The following is a 24,429-nucleotide window of genomic DNA, read 5'->3' on the forward strand; positions in this document are numbered from 1 at the left end:
GCATTTTAGATGTCATTTTCAGTGGAAAAAAACTAAACACAAGATGTATGAACTCAGCACTTTATTTGATGAGTGCAAGCCCACAATTACTCCAGATTAACTTTCTGAAAGAACTGAATTCATAAATAACAAGTTAGTAGTAATTTATTTAGAACATAGGTGACATAGAGCTCAGGTCCATCTTGAATCTGCATCCCAGTTTTGTTTTTACAACTCATCAAGAAACGGAGTATTTCCCAAATCCCCACTAGCTGCCATTGATTTCTTCCCATTAACAAACTTCTTTGCAGCCTGGAAACAAACCAGAAAGATGGATATAAGGAAGTATTTGCTACAACAGAGTTTATCTTGCTGTTCATAGCCTCAGCTTCAAGTTATTAAAACAAACAACAAATCCCAACACTACTATAGTATGTCATCGAGTAAACAATTTTCATTTTGTTGTCTAAACTTATTTGCTTCTAATCCAGCTCCTCATTACTTTATAATCTAAACAGGAATGGCAGAATGACAGTTGGATATAAAAGGTGTAAACTCTGAAAATGGTTATTCCTAGAATAATTATTACACCACAAGATACAGCAGATCCCTCCTTACTACTAAAGCTATTGCTAGTTGCTACTGCAACACAAATTAGTGATGACTGAAAACAAAGATTTTCTGTCTTAGAATTTCTCTTTCTGATGGATTTCTGAAGTTTCCTTCAAGTATAAGCAATGAGATAATTTGGAATAGCAATGCAGTCACATCAGTTTATCATTGAAAGCCTAACTGTTTTATTAAGCGCACCAAATATTCTAGACTCAGGAATCCTAAAAGCCTTGACACCGAAGTGCCTGCGCTGGAACTACTATCAAGTTTTCCATGAATACTAGTTGGCAGTTTTGGTAAATTTAAGTGAAGTAAATGAGAATTTCACATACTCCCAGCTACACTAGTTTTACAGTGTATTGGATTAAAGGGTCTTCTGTTAATAATGTAAGTAAACACATCATAAGATAACCAGCTGGGATTTATAAATGAGTTGCTTTTTTGTTTTAAAGATAGTATATGTGTGTGTTTATAAACACAAACAAATGAGCACCAGTTTTGTATAAAAAAAACCTTATGCAGTGATTAAGGAACACCTGTAGATGCCAACACATACTTACATTCACAACATCAGCAGTGGCTACAGAGTCAATTTTTTGAGCAACAACAGATGGTGATGTGTGTGTGCCAGAAACCAATGATTCGGAGCCAATTTCATTCAGTAAGCCTTCTGCAGTCTCCACTGACATCAAATAGGTGGCTTTCAGCTGATTTCTGCCATCAAAGCAAGCATTAAGGATGAGTGAGCATGTAAGTCCTGTTATTACCTTCCCCACTGCACCCGTAAGTGCAATGAGTTTTTGGTGCTTTTTAAGTTTTCAAGATTCCTCTCCATTTTGAAAGGTTTTCCTTTTCAAGTATGAAAGGGTTCTGTAGTTAGGAAAAAGGCACCACAAATAGTCCAAGTATGAAAATGACAGGGTACTTGAACACCTACTGCCTTGGAATGATCAACCACCCTGCACAGTCAGAAGACCTCTAGCTCAGAATTTGTTTGTTTGAAGTAACTAATGCTACCTAAACTAAACGTACCCCAGGAATTAGACAAACTAATCTATCAAATTTAAAAATTAGGTTTAAAATTGATTCCAGTTTCTTATCAAGAACAGATGTATGCAGAGCAATTTTGTTGTAAGCGACAAAGAAGCAACGAATGTAAATGGTTAGGCTCCTTGTGCAATAGTTCCATGTTCTGTTAAAAGACAGCAGGTTGATACTGTTTTTTCTGTTTCATGCAGTCTCACTGCTACATACAAAAATCTTATTTTTATAAGCTAGTCCTATTCTTTTTTAAAAGTCAACAGCAGAAAATGGTTTATTCCAATAGAATATTATTAAGTAGCTTGGTATTTTTGACTGAATTCCAAGATTTTGCAAATATCACTGACCTTGAATTTGTTTTTTGGGGTGGTTTTTTTTTTGTGTGTGTCACTAAAGGACAAAGAGTAATAGAGAAAATATGTGAAGCCATTCCAGAAGGGAAGCCACAGCACTGTGTGTAACTCCCTAATACTAGGCAACTTTGTTACAAAAAAAAGAAACACACACAAAAACCCACAAAACAAAACAAAAAAACCCAACACACAAAATACATGCCAAATATAAAGGTCCAGAATTTACCATTTAGCTACTAGTGACTAAGGCACAACCAGTCATGTCTAAATTATCATGTTCTGTGTAATCAAGCTTTATGTGGAGTCTTGTAAGTATTTTATATATGCAACAGACAATATTTTCATTTTGCTACTTGAGTCAATCTGTACTATATTGTTGTATTGCACAACTACAGTTTTAGAGGCTCAGTGCAGTTTAATGCTACTTGGAGATCAAGCACCAACTAATGTGCACAACCCTCTATAAATTAGAAATTCCAAACTTTGTTGGTGTTATTGCATCTCTAATAGTAATTTTCCCCCATCTCAAATATTCCTAGGGGCACATATTTCAAGCACTTGGATGTAACATCACTAATTCAGTGCTTTATACTTCCAGACCGTCATTACTACTATTCTTTGAAGATGCAGAAGATTGCTTAATATAATTGTTTTGGGAATTGCCACAGTGTGACTGTAAAGGGAATTACCTAAGTAATGCAATTTAGGATTCTAATTTAAATACATCTTAATACTACAGAGTATGATTAAAATGACAGCATCTGCTGATAGTTGCTAATTTCTTACACTGAAACAGTCTTCAGAAAACATTAACACTTACCTAACAAGCTTTTATTAGGAAATACCACTAGCAGAGAATCAGTATAGCTTTGAAAAAAAAGAGTATTGACAGTGCTTCAGTTTTAAGTCAGGAAAGTGAGCAGTTCTCCAAGGAAATAATTACAGGACAACAATAAGCTCTGCTGTACAGAATAGTCTAAGTGTTTGACAAGTAGCTACATGTTAAGAAACTTCTCTTTAAAACACACAAGACAGTTCTTTACTCACTTACTTTGCCTTTGCGACATCATCGTCCGTGATGCCACCCTGAGCAACTGCCTTTATCTGGTTTAAAGCAGCTTTAATGACCTGAGGAAAATTAAATCATTTAAGACTTCTTCCAGCATTAAATTTCAACATGCTATTTCTATTATCTGACACCTTAAAAACTTCAGAAATGAGCAGCTGACAGTGCTAGGATTGTTAGCCTGAACTCAATGCTGTACAGCTTTAGAACAAAACTAAAACCACTGTAATAAATACCAAAGTGAGACACAAAAACCAGTGTGGATTTAACTTACGATACCACATTAATTTGCATGGTCTCACCATTTTTCATGAGAGCATTCAATTCTGCCAGCTTCAAGAGCCAGCATGTTCCCTGTGATGCACTTAGGCTTACACATGTAAATCAGCAATTACAGTCAGCAATTCAAGGTATTTTACTAGCTCTAGTTCGTATTAGGTATTTATACTTTGCAGAAAGCAAGTCTCATTCCCAGCTTACAGAGCTAAGTCATAACTGAACATGCAACATTCTTATACAAGAAACCAGATGAATTGACTTTTTTTTCAGATGAATCAGTCACTATTTCAAATCAAAACACTAGTTTGAGGGTTATGTTGTTAATACTTGAATTCTAATCAGCAACTCACCTCCCCAGCATTTGGAGCCTGGGATATGGTATAGAACCCAAAGAGCCCAGAATCAGAGTAATTAACATTAAATGCGGAAGCCTGCAAAACAAACATTATTATCAACTGTTTCAAGTATCAGAACAACTTAGTATCAAGCATAGGAAAATAATTATTATTAGGATCTGAAATACTGTAATTCAGGAAGCTAAACTCCATCTGTGCAGAGAGGAGATCAGACTGGAAGACCTTCTCTGAAATATTGTAACTTGTGCAAGAATGAACTACTGGAGATTCTCACTGGAGGTAGTAACCTCTCAAAGGATAGCATGCATTGCACTTAAAATATCAGAGTGCAGTAACCCTTTGAACTTACGTCAAATGGCTGGCTAGTTGCTTTAGCAATACCCTGGGACAGCTTGCTGGTAACATTGCTTCCCCTCTTGATAAGGGGTCCAGCACCTAAAACATGCTGAAGAACACTGAACGCATTTGCTTCTGCACTCCCAACAGCAGCTCCTTCTGTTACAATGGCAGCATGGACAAGGCTATCACCATTCTGTTCTCTGATTTCTCCTAAAAATACAACAACAGTGTAGAATGTAATGCAGCATTCAGTTAGAAACTACTGTATGTTCAGAGGTATGGAAAGGAAACATTTCTAGCCAGGAGTTAAGTTTCATGAGAGAGAAGCCAGGGTGTGAAGTTATTGCATGTCCACTCAGGAAGACAGCAAGAAACTGTTAGTAGGCTGTAGGTCATACTGTAGCTTCCTAATCATTAGACCCCTTTATACTTACAATGCTCAGAGGTTACTCCTAACTCTTATTAAAAAGAAATATACATAGTATATGTATACTATGTATTTAGTATACTATATATATAGCATTTTAAAAAAAGCATTAAGAAGTCCTTCACATTAAAAAATTTTCTTGCAAGGACAAACCCAAGTACCTTACTACACCTTATTTGAACCTGATCCTAAACCACACATAGTATGACATGATAAAACTCAGCGAGTCTTCAGATAATAAATATCCAGAAAAGTAGCGTACCTTCTGTTCATAAGAATATTTATCCTATTTTATAGAAACTGAAGTTATTCCAGTCAAATATTAAATGTTGGAAACTTCCTATTTTTTCCCATTTGTTTACAGTGATTTGATACCCCAACTAAAGAATAGCTATTGGTGTTAGTACAAGATACTGCTCTGAAAGAGCTAAGTGTTGTTTTGTCTTTTACGAAGGACTTAATGACATTCCAACAGATCTTCCCTAAAGAGAAAGCCTACCACCACTTCCAGGCAGTCCTTAACCTATTCTTAAGGGAATCTTCCCAAAAATGCCTAGAGAAACCATATGCCAGCTTGTTTTTCGCTTTAGGGAACAAATGATCTTGCAGGTAAAGCTTTGTTGGAGATATAGGTTCAGTTTTACCCCAGAACTTTCCATGGCAGGGAATAATCCTCTGCTTATTTAGATGGGAGATGTGCCTGAAGTGTCACTTCCCATGTACAGCATTTAGTACAACCATATAATTTTCAGTTGCAACTTTGAATAATACTACGTTTATAATAATCAGAAAGTCATTCAGAACAGATAAAAGAAACATACTTACCCCCTCGATAGACAGCCTTTGCACTAGAAATACCAGCTCCACTTCGGATATTTAGAAAGTGCTCTGCAACTTGCTTTAAGTCAGAGTGTTTTACACCTGCAATACAATAGTTTATTCCAAGTAATGTAACTGCATTGAAAAGCTACAGCAGTTACATAAAAGTGTTTTAAGTGTACTGTAACATTTTACTTCTACAGAGAACTCAAACGTCTACAGTAGTTTTCCCTTACAAATTGCGGTGTCCATTAAAGAACGTACATACCTATTCCTACAAGAGCCATTCTTGCACTTGTGAAATTGTTCTGTACAAAATGGTGAAGCTGCAACAGTAAATTCACATTTTAGGGTATTTTGTATAAAGAACAAAAATGGCAAGTGTGTTTCTGACATCCACTGTTCAGCCTTATACTTCTTAACGCAGCAAACTCCAATGCTTCCAAAAGGAACTGTCTATAGAATAGCATTTTATGCATTCTCCAGTAACAACTACAAACCCCTTTTATACAAGAATACTTCCATTTCATTGACAGCCTTCCTATCAACAAAAAGCCACTGAGATTAACCACCTCTCTAAATGTGAATGAGTTCTGTACCCAATACTAAAAGTTGCACTGAAATAAATTATTTTAACACCAGACTAATATGGTAGTAAATACTGACTGTGTATTTACTAAATTAATATTCTCTCTCATCTATCCTTGATAAAGAAACTGAAACAGATTTATAACAGAACACAAATAATCCTACCTGCTCAGAAGTAATTTTTCCAATTGTGTAATCTGGGCAATATAAGGGGTTTGCCAGAGCATTCTTATAAGCTGCAGCATGCAAGTTTTCCAGCACTCCTAAGAGGAACAAAGTTTCAGTGGTGATGATTAACATAAGAGCCACTTTTAATGAAGATTATGAATGAAACTAAATGTTACCCCAGTGAAACAGAGCTGTGGTCCACTTTAAGGACCACAAGATCTATTCTTTTGTATCTTATTTAAAAAAAAACAAAACCAAAACCTAACAACTTGCCTGTGCTCAATACTTTTTGGCCTCAACAGCAAGCTATAAATGTCATCAGTGTTTAGGGGAGGGGGGCAGTAGAAAACAACAACAAACCCCAACATCCTTTTAATTCATTTCAGAATCATCATCATCTTCACTGTAAGCATCCCTTGTTCTCAAGCTGTTTATAACACTATTTGTAGCTTTGTGTGATGTCTCATCTATCTCCCTATTCAGGTGAAGGATGCTAGCATCTTGAAGTCCCTCCTCATTAGTTTTTTCTTACATCCAACAGCATTCTACTAATTTCTATTTGATATTCTCAAAATGTTCTCAAGAGAAAGATGACACTCCTTTCTTCATAGTTCTGATTCTGAACTGTAACTGAAAATATGAAGTTACTATGAGACCAACCTGTAGTTGATACAAGTTTAAAAAACAAAGATTGTTCTTGATTCCAAATTTAAAAATATAGTAGCACTTCAATGTAAGCCAGAGATTTCCAAAGCCCAACACTGTGTTGTCATCTTTAATGGGTTACGAAGGTAAGCATGCTTCACATAGTACAAATGATGTTTATTGTGCAGAACTACATGAGTGAAATTGGTTGACTAGAGTTAAGTAACACAAGATCTATTGGAATAGGCTTCATTTGGCTGAGGCTTTGTGTTTACTTTTTTGTGTTTTTTTTTTTAACCCACAAACCTTAATTTATAAACATAAAACTGGAATCCATTTTCAGTGTAATGAAAATACATATTGTTTTTATACCAAAATAACCAAACAAATTCAAGAAGTCTTTTGTAGAATACTGTTTCCATATCAACAAGTAATACCTAAATATTGTTTTCAGAACACAAGCTGCTGCACATATATTGTCAACAACAGTCATGACTTGCATGCTCTTTGGTTGTACTTAAAAAAAATTAGAAAGGTAAAATGGAAGCTGTCAAGGAGAATGGTGTAAGCTGTCTTTAGGATGTTACTTGCTCAACATTGTTCTGCACAGGTGGGAAAAACTTGTGGATTTACAAAAAAAGTTCTGTAACAACAGAAAGACCATACCTATCAACGGGGAAAAGATGAAGAATGAAATGGTCAAGTGACAGAGCAAAAGGGAAACTATTCTTTTCCAAAGTTTTTGATTTTGAATAAACTCCCATGAAGCCAATGCAGTGGATCAGAAAATACACTTACCAACTTGAGGATTCTGAAATGCAATTTCTTTGTCAACTTTTAATCGTGGCTGAAGATCAGTTACTTCCCATGGTCTGAACTCTGGTGCTGTGGTGACATTAAGAAGGTACTCCATTACTGTATCACTAGATAAAAAAAGTTACAAAGGCATTAAACACAATAGAAGTAGCATGGATTTCTTCTGAAGTTGAAAGCAATTCAAACCAATCTGTAAGCAACACATTAACAACAAAATATGTCACTCGAGCCAGAGTAGTTATTACCACTGCTGTACAAAGTACAAGAATTCAACTTCAGTTCTGTAACATTCGTATGCTCAATAGCATGATACAGAAGCTGAATATTAATACAGTAATTTATTGATTTATTACAAAGACATGAAAATAGGTATTACTCCTACCCTGTAAAATGATAGGTCTCTACTACAGAGCAGTTTGTAAAGAATGCAATAACTCAAGTTTACAGCGTATCTAGATACCTACACATAGTCACGCAGGCATTCAACAGAGTAAGTCATTTTCTCCCTTGTTGAGTACACGCTAAACGAGAAAAAATACAAAATCCGTTTCAGCAGAGAACATAGAAGTGGATTTTCACACATATTCCCCATTGACTGAATTCATCAGCAAGATACTGACTAGAATATCTAGTTAACCTTAAATCTGCTTGAAATGCCTGTTTAAAGGAGCGATAATACACACAGAGCAGAAACAGACATAACTAAAACTCCTATCTTAAGTATTCAAGTAATAACAAGTGTCTTGTCACCATCAGAATTTAAGATACCATGATAATTCAAGGTAAAACAACAAATAAGGCTGAATAGCAAAACTTGAAGAAAAATGTGTTAACGTATGAAACAAGGCAATTTAGAAATTATTCTCTTCGGGCAGAAAACATAGTTGGTCTTTTCCACTTGCTTTAACACAGTTGTGATTAACAGGAACAAAAAAGGGTAGAGTCTCAAGTTATATAGAACGCTGCTTTTAACCAAATTCTATATAAAACAATCTTACTGGATGAATTCAAGATACATTGCAAGAAAACAGTCACAGCAAGATCCCTCTTTTATTTCTCTTAGGTTTATTTCCTAGGCTTTAAACTCTCAAATCACAAAAGCCAACTACTGCCTGAATTGTTCCCAAGATTGCAGTATGATGAGTGGTATCTATTCACAAAAGATGGAGAAAAACCCAAACATCTACTGACTTCAGGAAGTTTAATGTCGAAGCCTGAAAAGGCAGAAAGAACATTAAGCTTTCTGGGCAAATTATATTTCTTCCAGGTACATAACATTTATATTTTGTTAAATGAAAGGTATTTTTAAAATACAAGTCATGGGTGCACTCTTGAACCTCAACAGAACAAGAAGTACAAAAGATGTTCCTTGTCAACGTTCAGCATTCAAGTACTATTACCACACTGAGCTTATCCACCTACATACTGTTACGCTTACTGTTTTAAGTTTCCTTTAGTCATTCAGCTTGTTTGCATCTTACCAAGATACATTATCTTTATATGTGGTTACAAACCTCAGGCTGCCCCCAACAGCTTCAATGCCACGAGTAATCCGGAAAGAAGATGCTCCTTTAGTAGTCTATTTAAAAAAAAAAAAAAAAAAAGAGCACAACTTGAAATTCTACCTATTTTAAGAACGGATTTGCCTGAGGCTGTTCAGTGCTCACGCAAAGTTGAAACAGTATCTGTTTATTCATTTATACAGAAGCTATTTTGAAAAGTTGAGCCAGCTTACTGCAGCCCTACTCCCAATCATTTCTATCATCCTCTACCGATTTTCCACCATAATTGCTCACATATTTGCTCCCCAGCCACATTCTAGAATGATCCAGGTTTGCTTGAACAATTAATAGGATTCTTTGAATTAGGTAAGCTTGACAAAACCAGGGCAAGGAATGCCTACACATGCTATTACACTGACAGCTGTCTGGGGAAAGTAACTTCAGGCAGCAGGTGGGAAGGAGGTAATAAGCAGCTGGGATGTTTTTTGGTTTTTTTCTGCCTGAAACTGATGTGGATTGAACCCATACAACAGCAGTCAGAGACACGTCAGTGGCACTGTATAGCTCTAATCATCACAACCTGGCTGGTGTGCAAGAGAGGCCGTGTTTACACCTGCAGCTAGAGCCAGACAGCAATTGAGATAAACAGCACCAAGGGTAGCAGCCAGAGTGGGTCAAGCCCATGGGACATCTAGCCCAACATTCTGGACCTGACAGTGGCAACAGAAAAGGCTGTTTAAATATAACATCCCACAACCCATTCAATGATATTCCTGCAGTACCTACAGGAGTTATTCCTTTTAGCAACTGTTTAAGGACCTGCTATCAATGAATTTGATTCTTTTTTGAACCTGCTGATAAGTATCTGCCCCCACAGCATCTTGTATAACTGAAGCTAGACATAAAACAGGAAGGGAAAACAAGTTGCTTAAAATATTCTGATGGCAGTAGTAAGAAAAACTATTCAGAAACATTACACATGCACACAAACTCAGTTTCTATCAGCCACCCAAATTAACTTTTACTGCAGCTTAAATAAAATGAGTTATGTGCATAGCTTGATATAGATATATATTTTTTATATATATATATATAGTTTAAGACACCACTGGAGAGTATAATTCTAAATAAATATCACTGCCTGTCTTCCACGATGCAATGACATTTCTCCTGAACTTGAACCAGGTAACCAAGAATCAATGTACATTGTTTTCCACTTTATAACATCTCTTACATTAAATTTTATCGTATTGGGGTTTTTTGTGATCATAATCCTTCCACCATTTCATCTACTGCCAACACAATAACAAAGAGAATAAACACCTACTAAATTAGATGCAAGACGAAGCAAGTGAGCAGTTCCCAAGTTACTAGCGGTTTCATATCTGCTGCCCGCTTTAATAAACACACCAATTCTTGAAGCTGGAGAAAAGTTTTCCAGAGATGCAATAACTAAGCCATTTGGTAATTTTGTGATCTGTGTTAAAAAGAAAAAATTTGGTTTAGTTATCCACTGGCAGTACTGTCACAGTTCTGCTTTGACCAAGTTTTAAAAGATCAATAAAAAGGAGACAGAAACAAATACCAGTCTTCATACCGACCTCAAGATCCTCAGACTCTGGAGATAATTTCACTCGTTCTGCAGTTGCTGAGGTTGCAACTTTAGGAGCTACTTTAAGTGAATAAAGTCTCTTCTAGAGGAGAAAGCATAAGAAAATGGATTTCCTGAATTAATTCATCACATGTTCCATTACGTACTGAAAAAGCAACTAATTTTAAAGTAGAAAGACAATGAACGACTTCAAACCCCAGAGTAAAAAAGTGATTCCCTTGTAATTCCTCTGATCGTTTTTTACATCACTGCTGGAACCTGTGCAATGACTTACATGAGATCTCTGGAAGTTCAAGAAATAGCACTGTAAGAAAGCTTTTTTTTTTTTTTCCCTCTTTGCTGTTGTGCAGTGGGAATCTCTACTGATACCATATATTTGTAGGACCACTGTATAGCAATTAACTGAACAAACCATTACAGCAATCCACATATGCAGAACATACCTTTGGAGAGAACTTTCTAATTTATTAGGTGTAGGCAGTTCAACTCCTAAAGTCACCTCTCAGAACAGCAACCTATCTACACTGACTGCTGGCATACAAAGAGGACACGTATGCCAGTCCCCAAACTGCACAGTAATAAACAGAAGCAGGCCTTTAAACTGCAGGGGTGAACATCGCAAGAGCCTTCCCGTCAGCAGCTGGCAACAGAAATTACAAGACTACCGATTTTGAATCTGAAATGCTATTCTTTTCCACCCTTTTTGGAAGTTTCTCATACCTGTAAAATAAGTTTGTTTATTACTCTTCCTTTCACATTAAAAAAGTAACTTAATTCCCCTACATCTTAAAGTAAAAACTGAGCAACAGAAGCACCGCTGCACTCAGTTGTAGGGATACCAATGACGTAACTCCCCTTGCTTTGCCACGGGCTCTGTTCAATGTATTTTGAGTCTAGGAAAAACTCCTTTCTTCCCCCACCACAAATTTGTGAAGACACCTAGTTTTAACTTCTAAGTCTGCTTATTTCTGAATTCCTACTGCACGTCTAAAATTGACTCACAAACCTACTGTGACTCAGGAGTCCTTCGCCATCCTATTCAAAAGAGCATTTCCAGCAGAGACCTAACACAAGTTATATTCCAGCTGTCCGCCGGCTCCACAAGACTTTCCGCAGCAGAACAAGCCCCCTGCCCCCTCCACGCCTCCGGGACCAGCCCAGTCCCGCTTGCCAAGGGCACCACCTTGCCACAAGCGAGATCGGATCCCCTGAGACCTCTCTCCGGCCATACCAGCGGCCCTGCCTCGTCGGCCGCTCCCGGGAGAGGCCTCGGGGGAAGCCCCCGGGGAGCCCCTCGCCCCGGCAGGAGCTGCCAGCCACAGAGCTGCGCGCAGGCCGCCCCGGGCCCGGCCCGCCTGACCTTCAGCCCCTCCGCCCCGCTCCGCCATCCGCCGGGCCGGCTCGACCCTGGCCCCGGCCCCCCCCCGCTGACAGCCCCACAGGCACGAAGGCGGCTCGCTCGCTCGACCGCCCGCCCGCCCGCCCACTGCCCGCCAGCCCACTGCCCGCCAGCCCGGTTCGCCGCCCCGGGGCTGGTTGGGGTCAGGCCCGCCCGCAGCCCCCAGGGCCCGAACAACCGCCGTCGCCGCCGTCTATGCCTCTCCCCCACCGCGCACAACACCTCCAGGCCGCCCTCACCGAGAGGGAACGCGCGACTACCGGGAAGCCCTTCATCCTTCCGCGCCCCTCAGCTCGGCCCCGGCGAGTAGAAGATGGCTGTCTCGGAGGAAGACTCTGCCTTCCCGGCACGCCCTGCACCGCTTTGACTTTCTAGCGACGGAACACCCAAGCTCTACTGCTCGTGCTTAGAATCACGCCTTGAGGATAGAGCGACACCTCGCGGCCTTCCGCGGCGGCTGCGCGCATGCGCAGAGTGCCGCCGCCTCCCGGTCACCGGGCGGGGCTGTCCCACCCCTCGGGGCGCGGCGGTCCCGGTGGTGCCTCGGGGCTATGGCGAACCGTAAACCCACCACAGCAGACCCGTTTCGTTCGCAGCCGCCTTTCCCCGCGGCAGCGCCTGAGGGAGGGGTGGCGGCGGCGGCGCCGACCGGCGGCGCCTGAGAGGACGCGGCCGTTCCCGCCTCCAGCCGCGCCGCGGCCCTTCGCGGTTCTGGCGGGGGTGTCCGCCGTGCCCGTGAGGGGACCCCGGCGGCGCGCGGGGCGGGTGTGGGGCGGGCCGCGGGGCGGTGCCGCCGGGGGGGGGGCCGGGCCGGGGGGCGGGGGCGGCCCGGCGGGTACTTAGCGGCGGTGCGGGGCGGTACGGGGCGCCGCGGTCCCGTCTCGTCCGCCCGGTGCTCGCCATGAGTTCGGCTCCGCCCGTCTTCATCGGCGCCGAGGAGGTGGAGAAGCACCTGCGCCGCGCCAGCCTCCTCCTCCCGGCGCTGGAGGCCGCCCTGGCCAACTTCTCGGCCGGCGCGGCGGGAGGCGTCGTGCAGCCCCTGCGCACCGTGGTGCCGGTGCAGCGGCACGGCGGGTGAGGCGGGCGGGCTCCGGGGCTGCCTTCCCGGCCCCGGGGCGGCGAGAGGGCGGACTGGCGGAGCGCCGGGGCGCGGCGTGGTGTGTGTGGGGGGGACGGGACGGACACGGGCGGTGGGGGAATGCCGCCCGCGCCCCCGCCGGAGCGAGGGACGGGGGGCCGGGCCTGCGGCGAGGAAGGGACGGGGCGGAAGGGATTAGAGCATCGGAAAAGGTCGTTGGTACTGAGTTACTGGTTAACTGGTCCGTAGCTATTTGATGTTTACCGCGCCGGTGGCTGGAGGTTCCCATGCTAAAGGTACATAAGTAATGTAAGTAATTCTCTTATAAGGTTCCTAGGGGTCATGCCTGCTTACAGTGCTGCAGACGATGCGCTGACAACCAAGTTGGTGACTTTTTATGAGCACAAGAAGGATTCCTCTGTCCCTTCTCACCAAGCAACAGTCTTCTTATTTGACCCAAGAAATGGCTCTTTAAAAGCTGTGAGTTTCATGCATCCTGCATTCTCCTCTGTTAATGCTCTGTCAGTTTTCCCTTCTGATTCTCAGAAGCCGGAGCTGGTGTAATTGGCCTGAGTTTACCTACATCATCAGTGAAAACGTATTTGTGCCAAAGGAGGATTTGGCCTAAAGCCTTATATGTTGCATAAGTGTTAAAGCGTACTCTGTCTGCTCTGTACTGCTGCTTGTGATGTGAAGAGAATCTGTTGGCTGACAGGGTGACTGGAAGAGAGAAATGATCAAGAAAAGTTTACCTTGTGTTTGAAGGAGGAAAAAAAAAACTTGGCTGACTAAAGAATTGATCTTGAACCATCTTAAGTTAAATCTAGAGAGATTTACAAGTAGTATAACAGGGAATAGTATTTGGAGTCTGATTTGGTTTTTGTTTAAAGAATTTAAGAATTTTTTAAGAATATTGACCATTTTCATTACACTTTAGTAATAATGATTATTAAAGGACCAAAACTGGTCAAGAAAACTATATTGGGCTTTTATTCCTAAACTGTATCAGAAAACATGTCAGTTTTTTAAGCCCCTTAATTCAATTGTACGCAGCAGCTAATATACATTGAGGCAGGACTGCCCCACTGTGTATGATATGCACTAAAGGAATTCCATGTCTTACTGTCATCTCGTACAGACCAAGAAAGACAGTGCAGGCTCTTGAACCTCTGCCAGCTCACACTGGTCCCTGGTCTTACTGGAATGCACAGTATTGCAGTTATATCTATCTATTCCCTGCGTTGGAGAGCCAGGGAAGTGCAGTGCATGAAGAGCTGTGTGTTAGGGGTGGCTCAGCTCTGACCAGCTTTCACTCCATTTGTGCTGGTGGAATGACATGGAAGAACTGGAATAGAGAATCTGCCCAGTTTTAACATGTGATTTTTACATGGTTTGTGGTTGGTATAATAGTAATTACTAACTTTTATATTTTCATCCGTGCTCTGTAATATCACATAATTCACAAGTTGGATGAAAATGTTTGGTATTTACTCATATTTTCAGTTTTCATTTAAGTCTGTCTGAATTTTTTTTTTTTTCCAAAAGGTCCTAGATGGCAGTGTGATTACAGCAAAACGAACAGCTGCAGTTTCTGCAATTGCTACCAAGGTATGTCTTCTGTTTCCTAAATTGGGACAGATTTAGTGGTGTTATATATAAAATAACTAGAAGGCATGATGTAAATGGCTTTCAGTGTATGTGAATTTTCATCAATACAGCTTTAAATTAGATTTATGATAACATATGTACCTTCAGGCAAAACTTAAAAGCAGGGTTTTCTGTTTTGAGTGAGTCATGTCTGGCTTTAACATTTTATGTGTGATTGGAGAAGGAGTCTGAGCTATGTTTTTGTGGCTCATTCTGCATGCTCTTCTGGGAATTTACTGAGGTGTCTTCCTCTGTGATTTTTTTTTTTTTTTCCTTTTGTGCTTGTCTTAACATACTCCTTTATGGTGATGTAGCTGTGGTGATAAATTCAGTTTTATTTAGATGTACGTTTTCTGCTGTCGGGCCAGGACAGGTGGGTTTTACTCGACCTGGAGAAAGAGGAAAAAGGCACACTTCCAGGGGGCAATGTGGGCCCTCTTAAGATAGAAGATGCCCAGGGTAGATGGGTGACTTGTCCAGAGGTGGCTGGCTGTCAGTTTCTCTGTCACTGGAAGATGTCCAGATGACTATCCCTGACTACAGCCATAAACTTCAGTGTCTGAAGACAGGTGAGGTATATCTTGCTGTATGTTGCTTTACATCATTTCAATTTCAGTTGGAAATCTTTGGTTTTGAATTCTTTTTTTTTTTTTAAAACTATATTTGGCTGGGCTGCTAATAGTGGGAGGAGAGCAAGTCACCATCCATCACACAGCAGGGTTTTGGTCTTCACCACAAAGGATGAGGCAATAAGAAGAGGGCCAGAGCTCTGGTTTTCACCCATCAGCTTTGCATCAGACTGAAGGCTGATCTCACCACTTCATTAGTGGCAATCTTCATGCCAGCGTGACTCTATCTGTGGCAATAGAGCTAAACTGACATAAAATTGGAGAGAAGAACCTGTCCCCAAGAGCTTCCGCTCAATCAAGGGACCGAACAATTTACAATGGATTCCTCGGACATGAGGTTATAGGACCTCATTCTTCTCAGCCATTCTATACTTCGGCAGTTCTGACAGTTTTTACACAGTCAAGGCTGTGCTGGTCTCAAAGGAGCTTGGCTGCTGAAGGGACTTCAAGATCAGATCCTTCATTGTCATCTGCTGTTTTGGGAAATTTTCAGGAGTGTTTGAGTTTAGCTCATAGTTGTCATCTTGTCCTCTTTATGGCATTTGCTTTTCAAAGATCCACGCTTTTATGCAAGGAACCTTTGAAATCAGTGCTTCAGAATCTTTGAAAGGAACATTAAAAAGAGTTCTCGCTACTGAAAGAATGGGATCAATGAGATTATTTTTTTCAATTTACTTGCAGCAGAATAAGTGTTGAAAGCCTAGACAATTCTAAAGCTTTTTATACAGAAGTGAGTGGCCACAGAAAATGCATGAATGAGACACAAGGATAGCTTTGGGCTGTACTCCAGCAGCCCTCTCTTCACCTTTGCCAAGTACTGGTGAATCACAGGCAAGAACTACACTAGAAACCCGAAAGCAATCATAGAACTGAATTTTAATATTTGTTCCTCAGAACCATCCCTATTTTTACAATACCTGATGCATACATATCATGGCTCTTACAATGGCAAGGTTTGCTTGTAGTGTGATTTATGGCTTCATGGCTTCAGTGAATTGAAGAAGAAGTTTAGTTTAGGGCTACCAGGACCAGCTTACCCACACAGCTACCACTTTCAGGACTGATAGTTTTTGGTATTATGAGCCCTGTTTTCAACCAGTGCAGAACATCATTACTGTAGTTTTACACTTAGTCACCTAGGTGTGATGTATTATACTAATACTGGAGTGTGCTGAGGCCCCAGAATTTGCACTGGCTCGTGCTGTTGCATGTTAGGTCTGAATTTCAAGTGTCAGACAATTCAAAACCGGAATCAAGCCAAGATGTACTTTGGTGCTATTGATACTAGCTTTTGTATTTAAAAAAAATATATATATAGTGGTAGTTGAATATTGTTTTATATTAATATGAATCAATACTAGCTTTTGCATAAAAGCATTTTTTGTTTGTTTGTTTAAAAGGACTAAAGATACTTTCTTTTGTAGTATTTTGATATATATTTGTCATACCTGTTAATATATTGTTCTTACATATTCTTTTTTTAATATTTGATACTGTTTAGTTGTTAATGCCAGCTTTTGCAGAAGTGCTGTGCATTTTGGGAGCTGGTGTTCAAGCATATAGCCATTATGATATCTTCACAGAGCTGTTCACATTTAAAGAGGTAATTGACACATCCTAACAGGATGCATCTATTTTTCTCTATTATGTTTCAGGAGCACTTAATATAAATAAATCGTACTACAGCCGATGAAGTTAAGGGTTTAATCATATTTTGGTTTTGTTTTTACAGAACCTAAGAATACTCTGAACAGCTGTAGAATTTCTTACTCAAATGTTGGCCTTTTAAAAAAAAAAAAAAGGGAGGAGTTAGAAACAACATCTAGTTTCAGATGGCTTTTTCTCTCTGAGAAAATCCTACTGTGTGTGCCATACTTGGATGAACTTTCTGTGACTTTCCCTTAAGTATATTTATTGGAAATATTTGTATTTTATAAATACAGCTCTACAATGAGCTGTTATTCTGGTATCACAAAGCAGTCATTCAAATGTAGCTGCCCACACATGAAATTTAGTCACTTGTATGACAAGAACATTAAAGGGGAAAAAAACCCCCACGTTTAGATACATGTAATTATCTACTGAAAACTGAAACAATGTTCTGCTTCAGCAAGGAGAAATTCTCCAAGCTAATCTGTTTGTCTTTTTTTTTTTTTTTTTTTTTCGTCCTTGAAGGTCAGGATATGGAATCACACCAAAGAGAAAGCAGTGAAGTTTGCTAATTCAGTTAATGGTCCAGTGAAGGTTTGCTCTTCTGCTCAGGAGGCAGTTACTGGGGCTGATGTGATTATAACAGTCACTATGGCAACAACACCGATTTTATTTGGAGACTGGGTAAAACCAGGTGCCCATATCAATGGTATGCTATGTTCTCATTGTTGAAAGGATACATTTCTGATGCTAAACAATGTGATAATAAACTGTTGAAAAGCAGTACTCACTGCTTCTCAGAATGAATGTTCTTTTCGGTTTGACTTTTCCCATATAGTGAGGACCACTTTTTCCACTCCTGTCTTCCTGGTTGTCTAGAGCCAGAACTCCTGCATATTCCAGCATTGGATGTTTGCTAGAGCATGGGGTATGCTTTTTCCCTGGTGGTGCATCATCTTTGCTACCATGCTGTCACTTGATGCTCACCTTGCTCTTCATATAAATAACCCATACAAACATGTTATTTCCAAAGTGATTCCTGCTCATTCTACTGTTTCCCTGGTAGATGTCATCTTTTCTTCGCCCAATTTTGTAAGTTCCTCTTTTGTTCCTTTTTGGGCTGATAACATTGAGGTGGAGTTTTTGTTTTGTTTTGTTTTTGGTTTTTTTTTTTTTACTTGAGTTGAACTTCACAATTTGACCTCTATGGTGAGGTTTGCGGGGCTTTCCCCCTCCCCCCCCCCCCCCCCGGCCTTGTGATGATGTTGCCACGCTATTGTTTGGAGTCTCTGGACATGCCAGCATTTGCTTATTTCATTAATTGTGGGCCTGGTTCAGATGACCTTGTGCACTTTCCAAATGGCATGGTAATAAGACAAAAGCAACTTGTCAAAGGAAACAATTTAAAGGAAGGTCCCACATTCCAGTAGCATCCTACCAATTTTTCAAACTCAATTTAGTCCTTTATCATTGAATGTTGTTGTCTGTGTTATGTCACGGAATGGAATCCAGAAGTACAACCAAAATGAATTAAGGTCTACAGTCCCTGAGGCGACACATACACAAAGACCTCTCTCCTTTCTTTGCCTCCTTTTTTTTTTCCTCTCTCCATCAAGGCATTTTTGCTGTTGAAGAGGCATTCAGGCAACATGGAATTTATTATTCTGTAACAGTTGGACACTTTTAACAAACATTTGACTACAGTATAACTGTGTTTTAGTTGTTTTTTTTTTAAGCCCATAACAAGTTTATAGTGGTCTTGCTATATTTAAAAAGTTAAGCTCCTTGATTTGTTTTCAGTTTCTCCACATAAGTAAAAATCCATAACCTGCTCGACTTGTACTGCTTATAAAGTTACAAGGAAATAATAGAAGGCTATAGGTTTAAAAATCCTAATTAGTAACATTGAACTCTCTGTCTGCATGTCCAAGTCTTTGCTGCACAATACTTTGGTTCTCATCTGTCCAGGATAATTGAGGGATTCTTCAAATCTTATTTTTCTCTATAGACACATAGCAAACACAGTCTGGATCAAATGAAAGGACTATAAAATTCAGGGCATTTGGTAATGATCTGATGAAAGACAAGGGTACAAGAGATAATGGACAAAAGGAGATGATTTTCTTATTCCTCAGCTACCCAGAGTCTGCTGACAAGGAAATTCTACTGACAAATCAGTTGTTGAATGTTTTAGAGGAGCTGTATTAGGTGTTAGTTAACTCTGTTTAAAAAATAAAAAGCAACAAAAACATGTTAATTTGGCAGTTGCACAAACAGGCTACTGTTTGTCTGCGGAAGAGTTGTAGTCTGCATAAGCTTAAGTTTATTTTCCCTGAGCTGAATCACCAAATGATCAAAGTTTATTCTAACGGTGCCTTCTGTAAGCAGAACAGAATAATTATGTCACACTTACATACTGGTGTCATTTTTCAAGGCTCCTAGCAAAGGTTTGTTTGTTTTGTAGCTATACATAGTTACAAATATCTTTACATTTCTTGTATTGGTAAGAGATGATGAAGGGCTAAGCAGGGCTACCTCCCCTTCTCTTCTGTCAGCATTATTTGGAAGAAGCAGTTTGACTAGTGTACCAAAGAGGTGGAAACAGTGTCAGCAAAGAATCTCACTCTGCTTCCTGAGGAGCTGCAGTTTAATGCTCTAGCAGGTTGAAATGCAAAGGCCAATTGATGCCAGTTGTTCTGGCTGTGCTTATGGGAAATATAAGACTTTTGTCGCCAGCAGCATCTGCATGACTAGAGGTCAGGGATGCTGTATGTTTTAATGAGCTGTAATTTGGAGAGTTGGACCCGATGTCATCCTTCATTGACATCATTGGAAATTTAGGGGGTTAGCACTTTACAGAAACCAGCCATCTATATGTCAGCATTACAGCTGAGGCCAGGTTGAGAGAAATCCAGGCTTTTTCTGAGTTGCTAAGGCACATCCTATTTTTTTTGTTGTTCTATCATTCAGCATGTCTCCAGTGCTAACATCAGATTGTTTGTATATTGCATTTCCACAATAATGTCCATTGTTAGTTCACATATGTCTTTTGGACAAAATACGGTTTGAATTTGTTTTAAACATTCCTCCCAAGTTCATCAGTTTTGTTGTCTTAGCTGTTGGAGCAAGCAGACCAGACTGGAGAGAACTGGACGATGAACTGATGAAGAATTCCGTTCTATTTGTGGATTCCAGAGAGGCTGCTCTTACAGAATCGGGAGATGTTATATTATCAGGGGTAAGACTTAAATGATGAACTTTATTTTTGTGGCAATTGGCTTGTATATGAAACTGATGATGTGCTGCACTGAAACTTTTTAGAGCATCAGTTGTAGCTGTTAACACATTCCAGGCACAGGCTGAAAGATAAACTGGTTTCAAACTGAGACTTTTATATGTCTTTGACAAAACCATGTAACTTCAGTGTTGGCCATTACATGGCACCATATTACAGTAGCATGTTTTCAGCATTGGCCTTTGTGTACAATAACAACGTATTGTTTTTGAAAGACCTACATTTCCTGCAATGTTTGGTAGTTATGTTAAATATTTTTCAAATCTATTTATTAAAACCTGTAACTTTCTTCCCATAAGATTTCAGTGCGATTGACACACATCAGGCCTCTAGAGAATGGACAACAGAAGCCAAGCAGACAGTCCATGATCTGCAGAAATTTGACAGCAGGGACTCTTTTAGGTTTAATGCAGTTTTATTTTTTTCATTTAATGTTTTTGCAGAACAATTGATTTCCACTTTTGAGATTTAACATAAGAGGTCCAGATACGGTAAGGTGTGTGGAATCCCATGTGTTTTGTTGGATAAGTAACAAGCTATCCACTGTAAAAAAAACTTACTGACTGAGGAAAGTCTGTCAGCTGTTTTTCTCTGAAAACCATTCCATTCCTCTGTGATTTCTGTCCAGCTTCTCTATTATTGTCTGAACACTGATCTGCTACACCATGGAAAGGAGTCAGTTCTGAGATAGCAGAACTGCAGGAGTTTGTTCTTTTGAAGTCACTCAAAAAAAGTTTTTCCTCTTAACATATGTATGGATATTATGTTTTTGTATAAAATATGTATTTGTTTCACAGGCAGAGATTTTTGCTGAGCTGGGAGAGGTAGTGAAGGGTACAAAACCAGCCCTGCCTGAGAAAACAACAGTGTTTAAATCACTGGGTAAGAACAACCCCTCCTGTGTACAAGTCTGACAGAAAACAATGCCTTGTTATTTATTAAGTCCCCCATGCGTGGGAAAGCTGCTGATCATCTTCAAAACTGCTGTGGCAATGCACTGTCCACAAGAAACTAGACTGTGATTTGCATTTTTCCTTTTCATTTCCCTTTTTATCCAGCAGGACTGATGTAACGAAAAGTGATAGGAAAGCAAACAAACAATAGGAAGAAGTACATTTTCCATTTCACAGTTGTTCAACACATGACTGCAGTGTTTATTAATACAGCTCCAACCTGAATGCCCTGCTGTTATGCCCCTGGAGTCTGTCTGACCTACAGACAATGTGACAGTGTACTGTGGGGTTGGAGTTGATGTTTGGGGGAAAGAGTGGAAGCAGTGATGGATTGCTGTGCTCTGAGCTGCATGACATGCCTGAAAGGGCCAAGTAGTGATATGAACACTGAAAACTAGATTCATGCTATTGCATTAACTTCATATAGTACACCTAACAGTTATGTGATGGCTATAAACTTTGAACGTAACACTGTAGGTGTTTGGGATGGAGAATTTCTGTCAACTTAGATAACTTCCTGAGTCCTCTTGTTCCCTTCTGAAGCTAAATTATTTTGTACAGCTGAAGAATTGTTTGAAGGTGACTTTAATTCTCTTTTAGGGATGGCAGTTGAAGATACAGTAGCAGCAAAATTTGTTTATGACTCGTGGTCAGCTGGTAACTAAAGAGAGAAGTCTGCAATGCCAACGAGGCCAAGAAAATTGTTTGCACTAAGTTTCCTTGGATCTTTTGTTAACAAGAAGGGCCACATTCAGAGAGGATTGGTGCCTTTTAGAACATTCAAGAATGAAAAGTAAAATCTCAGCAATAGACTAATTTTTACAGTTTTCTAATGGCAAGTATTAGATACCTGCAGTATGACTAATAAATGCATCTCATGTAATGGCAAATACTAGATGTTTGCAGTGATGCTAACAAGGGTATTTTTACATATTTTGGTATAATTCTGCAATCAATACCTTTCCTCCCTAATTATTTAGTAGCAGAAGTCTGTGGGTAGATTTTGTGTTTTTAGAGAGGTAATTCATACTGGAGTAAAATATATCAGTTTGGAGAATGGAGTCTGGCACCATATTTACCTGTGATGATACTTTAAAGGCATCTGTGGATTTCAGTGCTATATTGACAGTAACCTAGTCTCTTCTGGGACCATAGCCCACCTCTGACTCCTGCATAGCCCTTCCCTTCCAACTCAGACTGGGATCTGGAAGTCACCATATTTACTTTCACCCTTTCCCTGCCCTCAGCCCCAATGTTTTTTTTTCATTTAAGAGCACATGCCTGAGTGGGAGTTTATGTAAATGATGATGCCTCCATACAGTTGTATTTCTGTCTGGGTTTGTAAAAGACCTGGCTCAGGAAGATTTAAAGAGTGCAAACTGGGAGGAAACTGTACTCGATACCTCTCTTAGTGTGTTCCTGGGTGGGATATTGTCATTTTCGTATTGCAAGGAGTTACCCAAAATGTGAGCACTAGAAATGTGTTTTGATTTAACTTCTATTTAGTCTGTAGGGAGACATTATTAATCTATGGTGTTTGTAAATTCTTTTTCTAAGCTTCTTGAAGGTTGGAACCATGCAAATTGATTTCAGTAGGGTAAACTTCAAGTATACAGGCAAATATTTTCAGCTTGGCTGTACTCGATGGGTATTTGTTGGGGCAGGGATTTCCATGATCCTTTCTTGGCAGAGGAACACAGTGATGTTCTACGTAAGGAAAAGTTCCAGTTCTATGCTGTTATGCAACTGCCTTACAAAACATTGAGCATCTGCTGAAAAAATAGCAATTGCCCTGGAAACAAATTCCTGTCTCAGGCTAGAGTTGTGCCTTATGAAATCTTATTTCTTCTTGCATATTATTTCATGCAGGCTATTAAGTGTTTCTTTGTTCTGTGGAAGGATTAGATGACACAGTCATTCTATACTGAAGCCAGTAGAATACAGTGGAGCAACAGGAAGGAGGTTCAGAGGTGGTTAGCATTAAAGCTCTTGATGGTATATAAGTAAGTATAGAAGAGGTTAATGAGTACAGTGCAGATGTGACATAAATAATACTCCAAATTATAAGCCTGGTTTAAACTAGTTGGAAAAAAGTAGTAAGTGGCAGAGTTTGTAATTTGCAGAGTTTTAGCATGGAAGGGTACCAGACCAGTAAGTGAACAGGGCCAAAGGATGTGTTCATGTGGATAGAAATCTAACTCCATTGATCTTGTTTATATCAGCAGAAACAAGAACAAAAATTTCTCTATAAGCTTTTACATTTTTTTAATTGTAGCAAAATTACCCTTCTATTTTTACATGTCTTTTTTTCTTTGTCATTTCTGAAGCGTTCAGAAATTTAGGTGTTGACTTAGCCTGTTACTTCAGCAATAGAGAACTCCACTAGCTTGAGACAAAAGTGACAGCCATTGATGTTCTGTAATTCAAGAACTGTGTGGAAACTTGCACTTACTACTTAAGACAATATAATCCCAGTTCTGTGCCTGTGTAAAACAAGGTTTGTAATTTAAAGTGAGACATAGTCTCGGGAAGAAGACTAATACAGTTTATTTTCACACCTACTCTTCTACAGACTCTGCACTTTAAAAGTAGATGGAACTAGTCCAAAAACCTGGTTCTGAAAACCCACAGTGTTCTCAGCTTTCATTGGCAATAGGAGATTCTGGGAGCCTGGCTTCAGCATTGTACCTCTGAATTCATTAAGAGAATTTGATCCAGTTACAATGGGAGTTGCTGGGATGCTGTCTTTAGATTTTTTTTTTTTTTGAGGGAAAATAATAGCCTTAATTTCCATGTTTCCTTCTCTTACGAATTGGAGTGGCAAATTGTGTAACTTGCATTTATGTTAAAATTAAATAGATACTGCTGTTCTTCTTTGACTTTCATTTTGTTGTCCATTACTTTTGTTTTGGGTGTGGTGGTTTTTTGGGTTGTGTTTTTTTTGTTTTGTGGTTTTTTTTTTTGGTTGAAGATGAGGAAGAAAGTATTCAAGTTTTTGCAGTGACTACTCTCTCAGTAAAGGTGATCAATGAATGTAAAGGGGAAAATAAATTGAGACTGCTCTATTCCATTGTGATACTCAGTTTTGCAGTCACTGTCCCATGCTATACATTCCTTCCTCTTGATGTCTGTCCAGTGCAGAGCATTAAATCCTTAAGGAAGGAGAATCTTGTACT

The 24,429-nt window shown here is 39.8% G+C and overlaps 2 protein-coding genes across 2 annotated transcripts; one reads left to right on the forward strand and one right to left on the reverse strand.

The window, feature by feature from the left end:
* Positions 1–44: 44 nt before the first annotated feature.
* On the reverse strand, positions 45–12,400 carry LOC128134985 (cytochrome b-c1 complex subunit 2, mitochondrial). The gene is made up of 14 exons (XM_052773392.1): positions 12,241–12,400; positions 10,592–10,684; positions 10,318–10,467; positions 9,003–9,067; positions 7,953–8,009; positions 7,471–7,595; positions 6,025–6,122; positions 5,540–5,597; positions 5,278–5,373; positions 4,036–4,235; positions 3,681–3,761; positions 3,037–3,113; positions 1,152–1,305; positions 45–291 (listed from the first exon to the last, which is right to left on the reverse strand). The coding sequence occupies exons 1-14, from the start codon at positions 12,274–12,276 to the stop codon at positions 208–210; spliced, it is 1,374 nt and encodes a 457-aa protein (XP_052629352.1). The 5' UTR covers positions 12,277–12,400; the 3' UTR covers positions 45–207.
* A 414-nt stretch (positions 12,401–12,814) lies between these two features.
* CRYM (crystallin mu) lies at positions 12,815–24,138 on the forward strand. The gene is made up of 8 exons (XM_052773395.1): positions 12,815–13,075; positions 13,409–13,559; positions 14,625–14,687; positions 16,857–16,958; positions 17,531–17,714; positions 20,122–20,243; positions 21,098–21,182; positions 21,854–24,138. Exons 1-8 carry the CDS (start codon positions 12,903–12,905, stop codon positions 21,916–21,918), a joined length of 945 nt encoding a protein of 314 aa, XP_052629355.1. The 5' UTR covers positions 12,815–12,902; the 3' UTR covers positions 21,919–24,138.
* Positions 24,139–24,429: the final 291 nt, after the last annotated feature.

This window comes from Harpia harpyja, chromosome 21 (assembly GCF_026419915.1).
Source record: "Harpia harpyja isolate bHarHar1 chromosome 21, bHarHar1 primary haplotype, whole genome shotgun sequence".
Lineage (NCBI taxonomy): Eukaryota > Metazoa > Chordata > Aves > Accipitriformes > Accipitridae > Harpia > Harpia harpyja.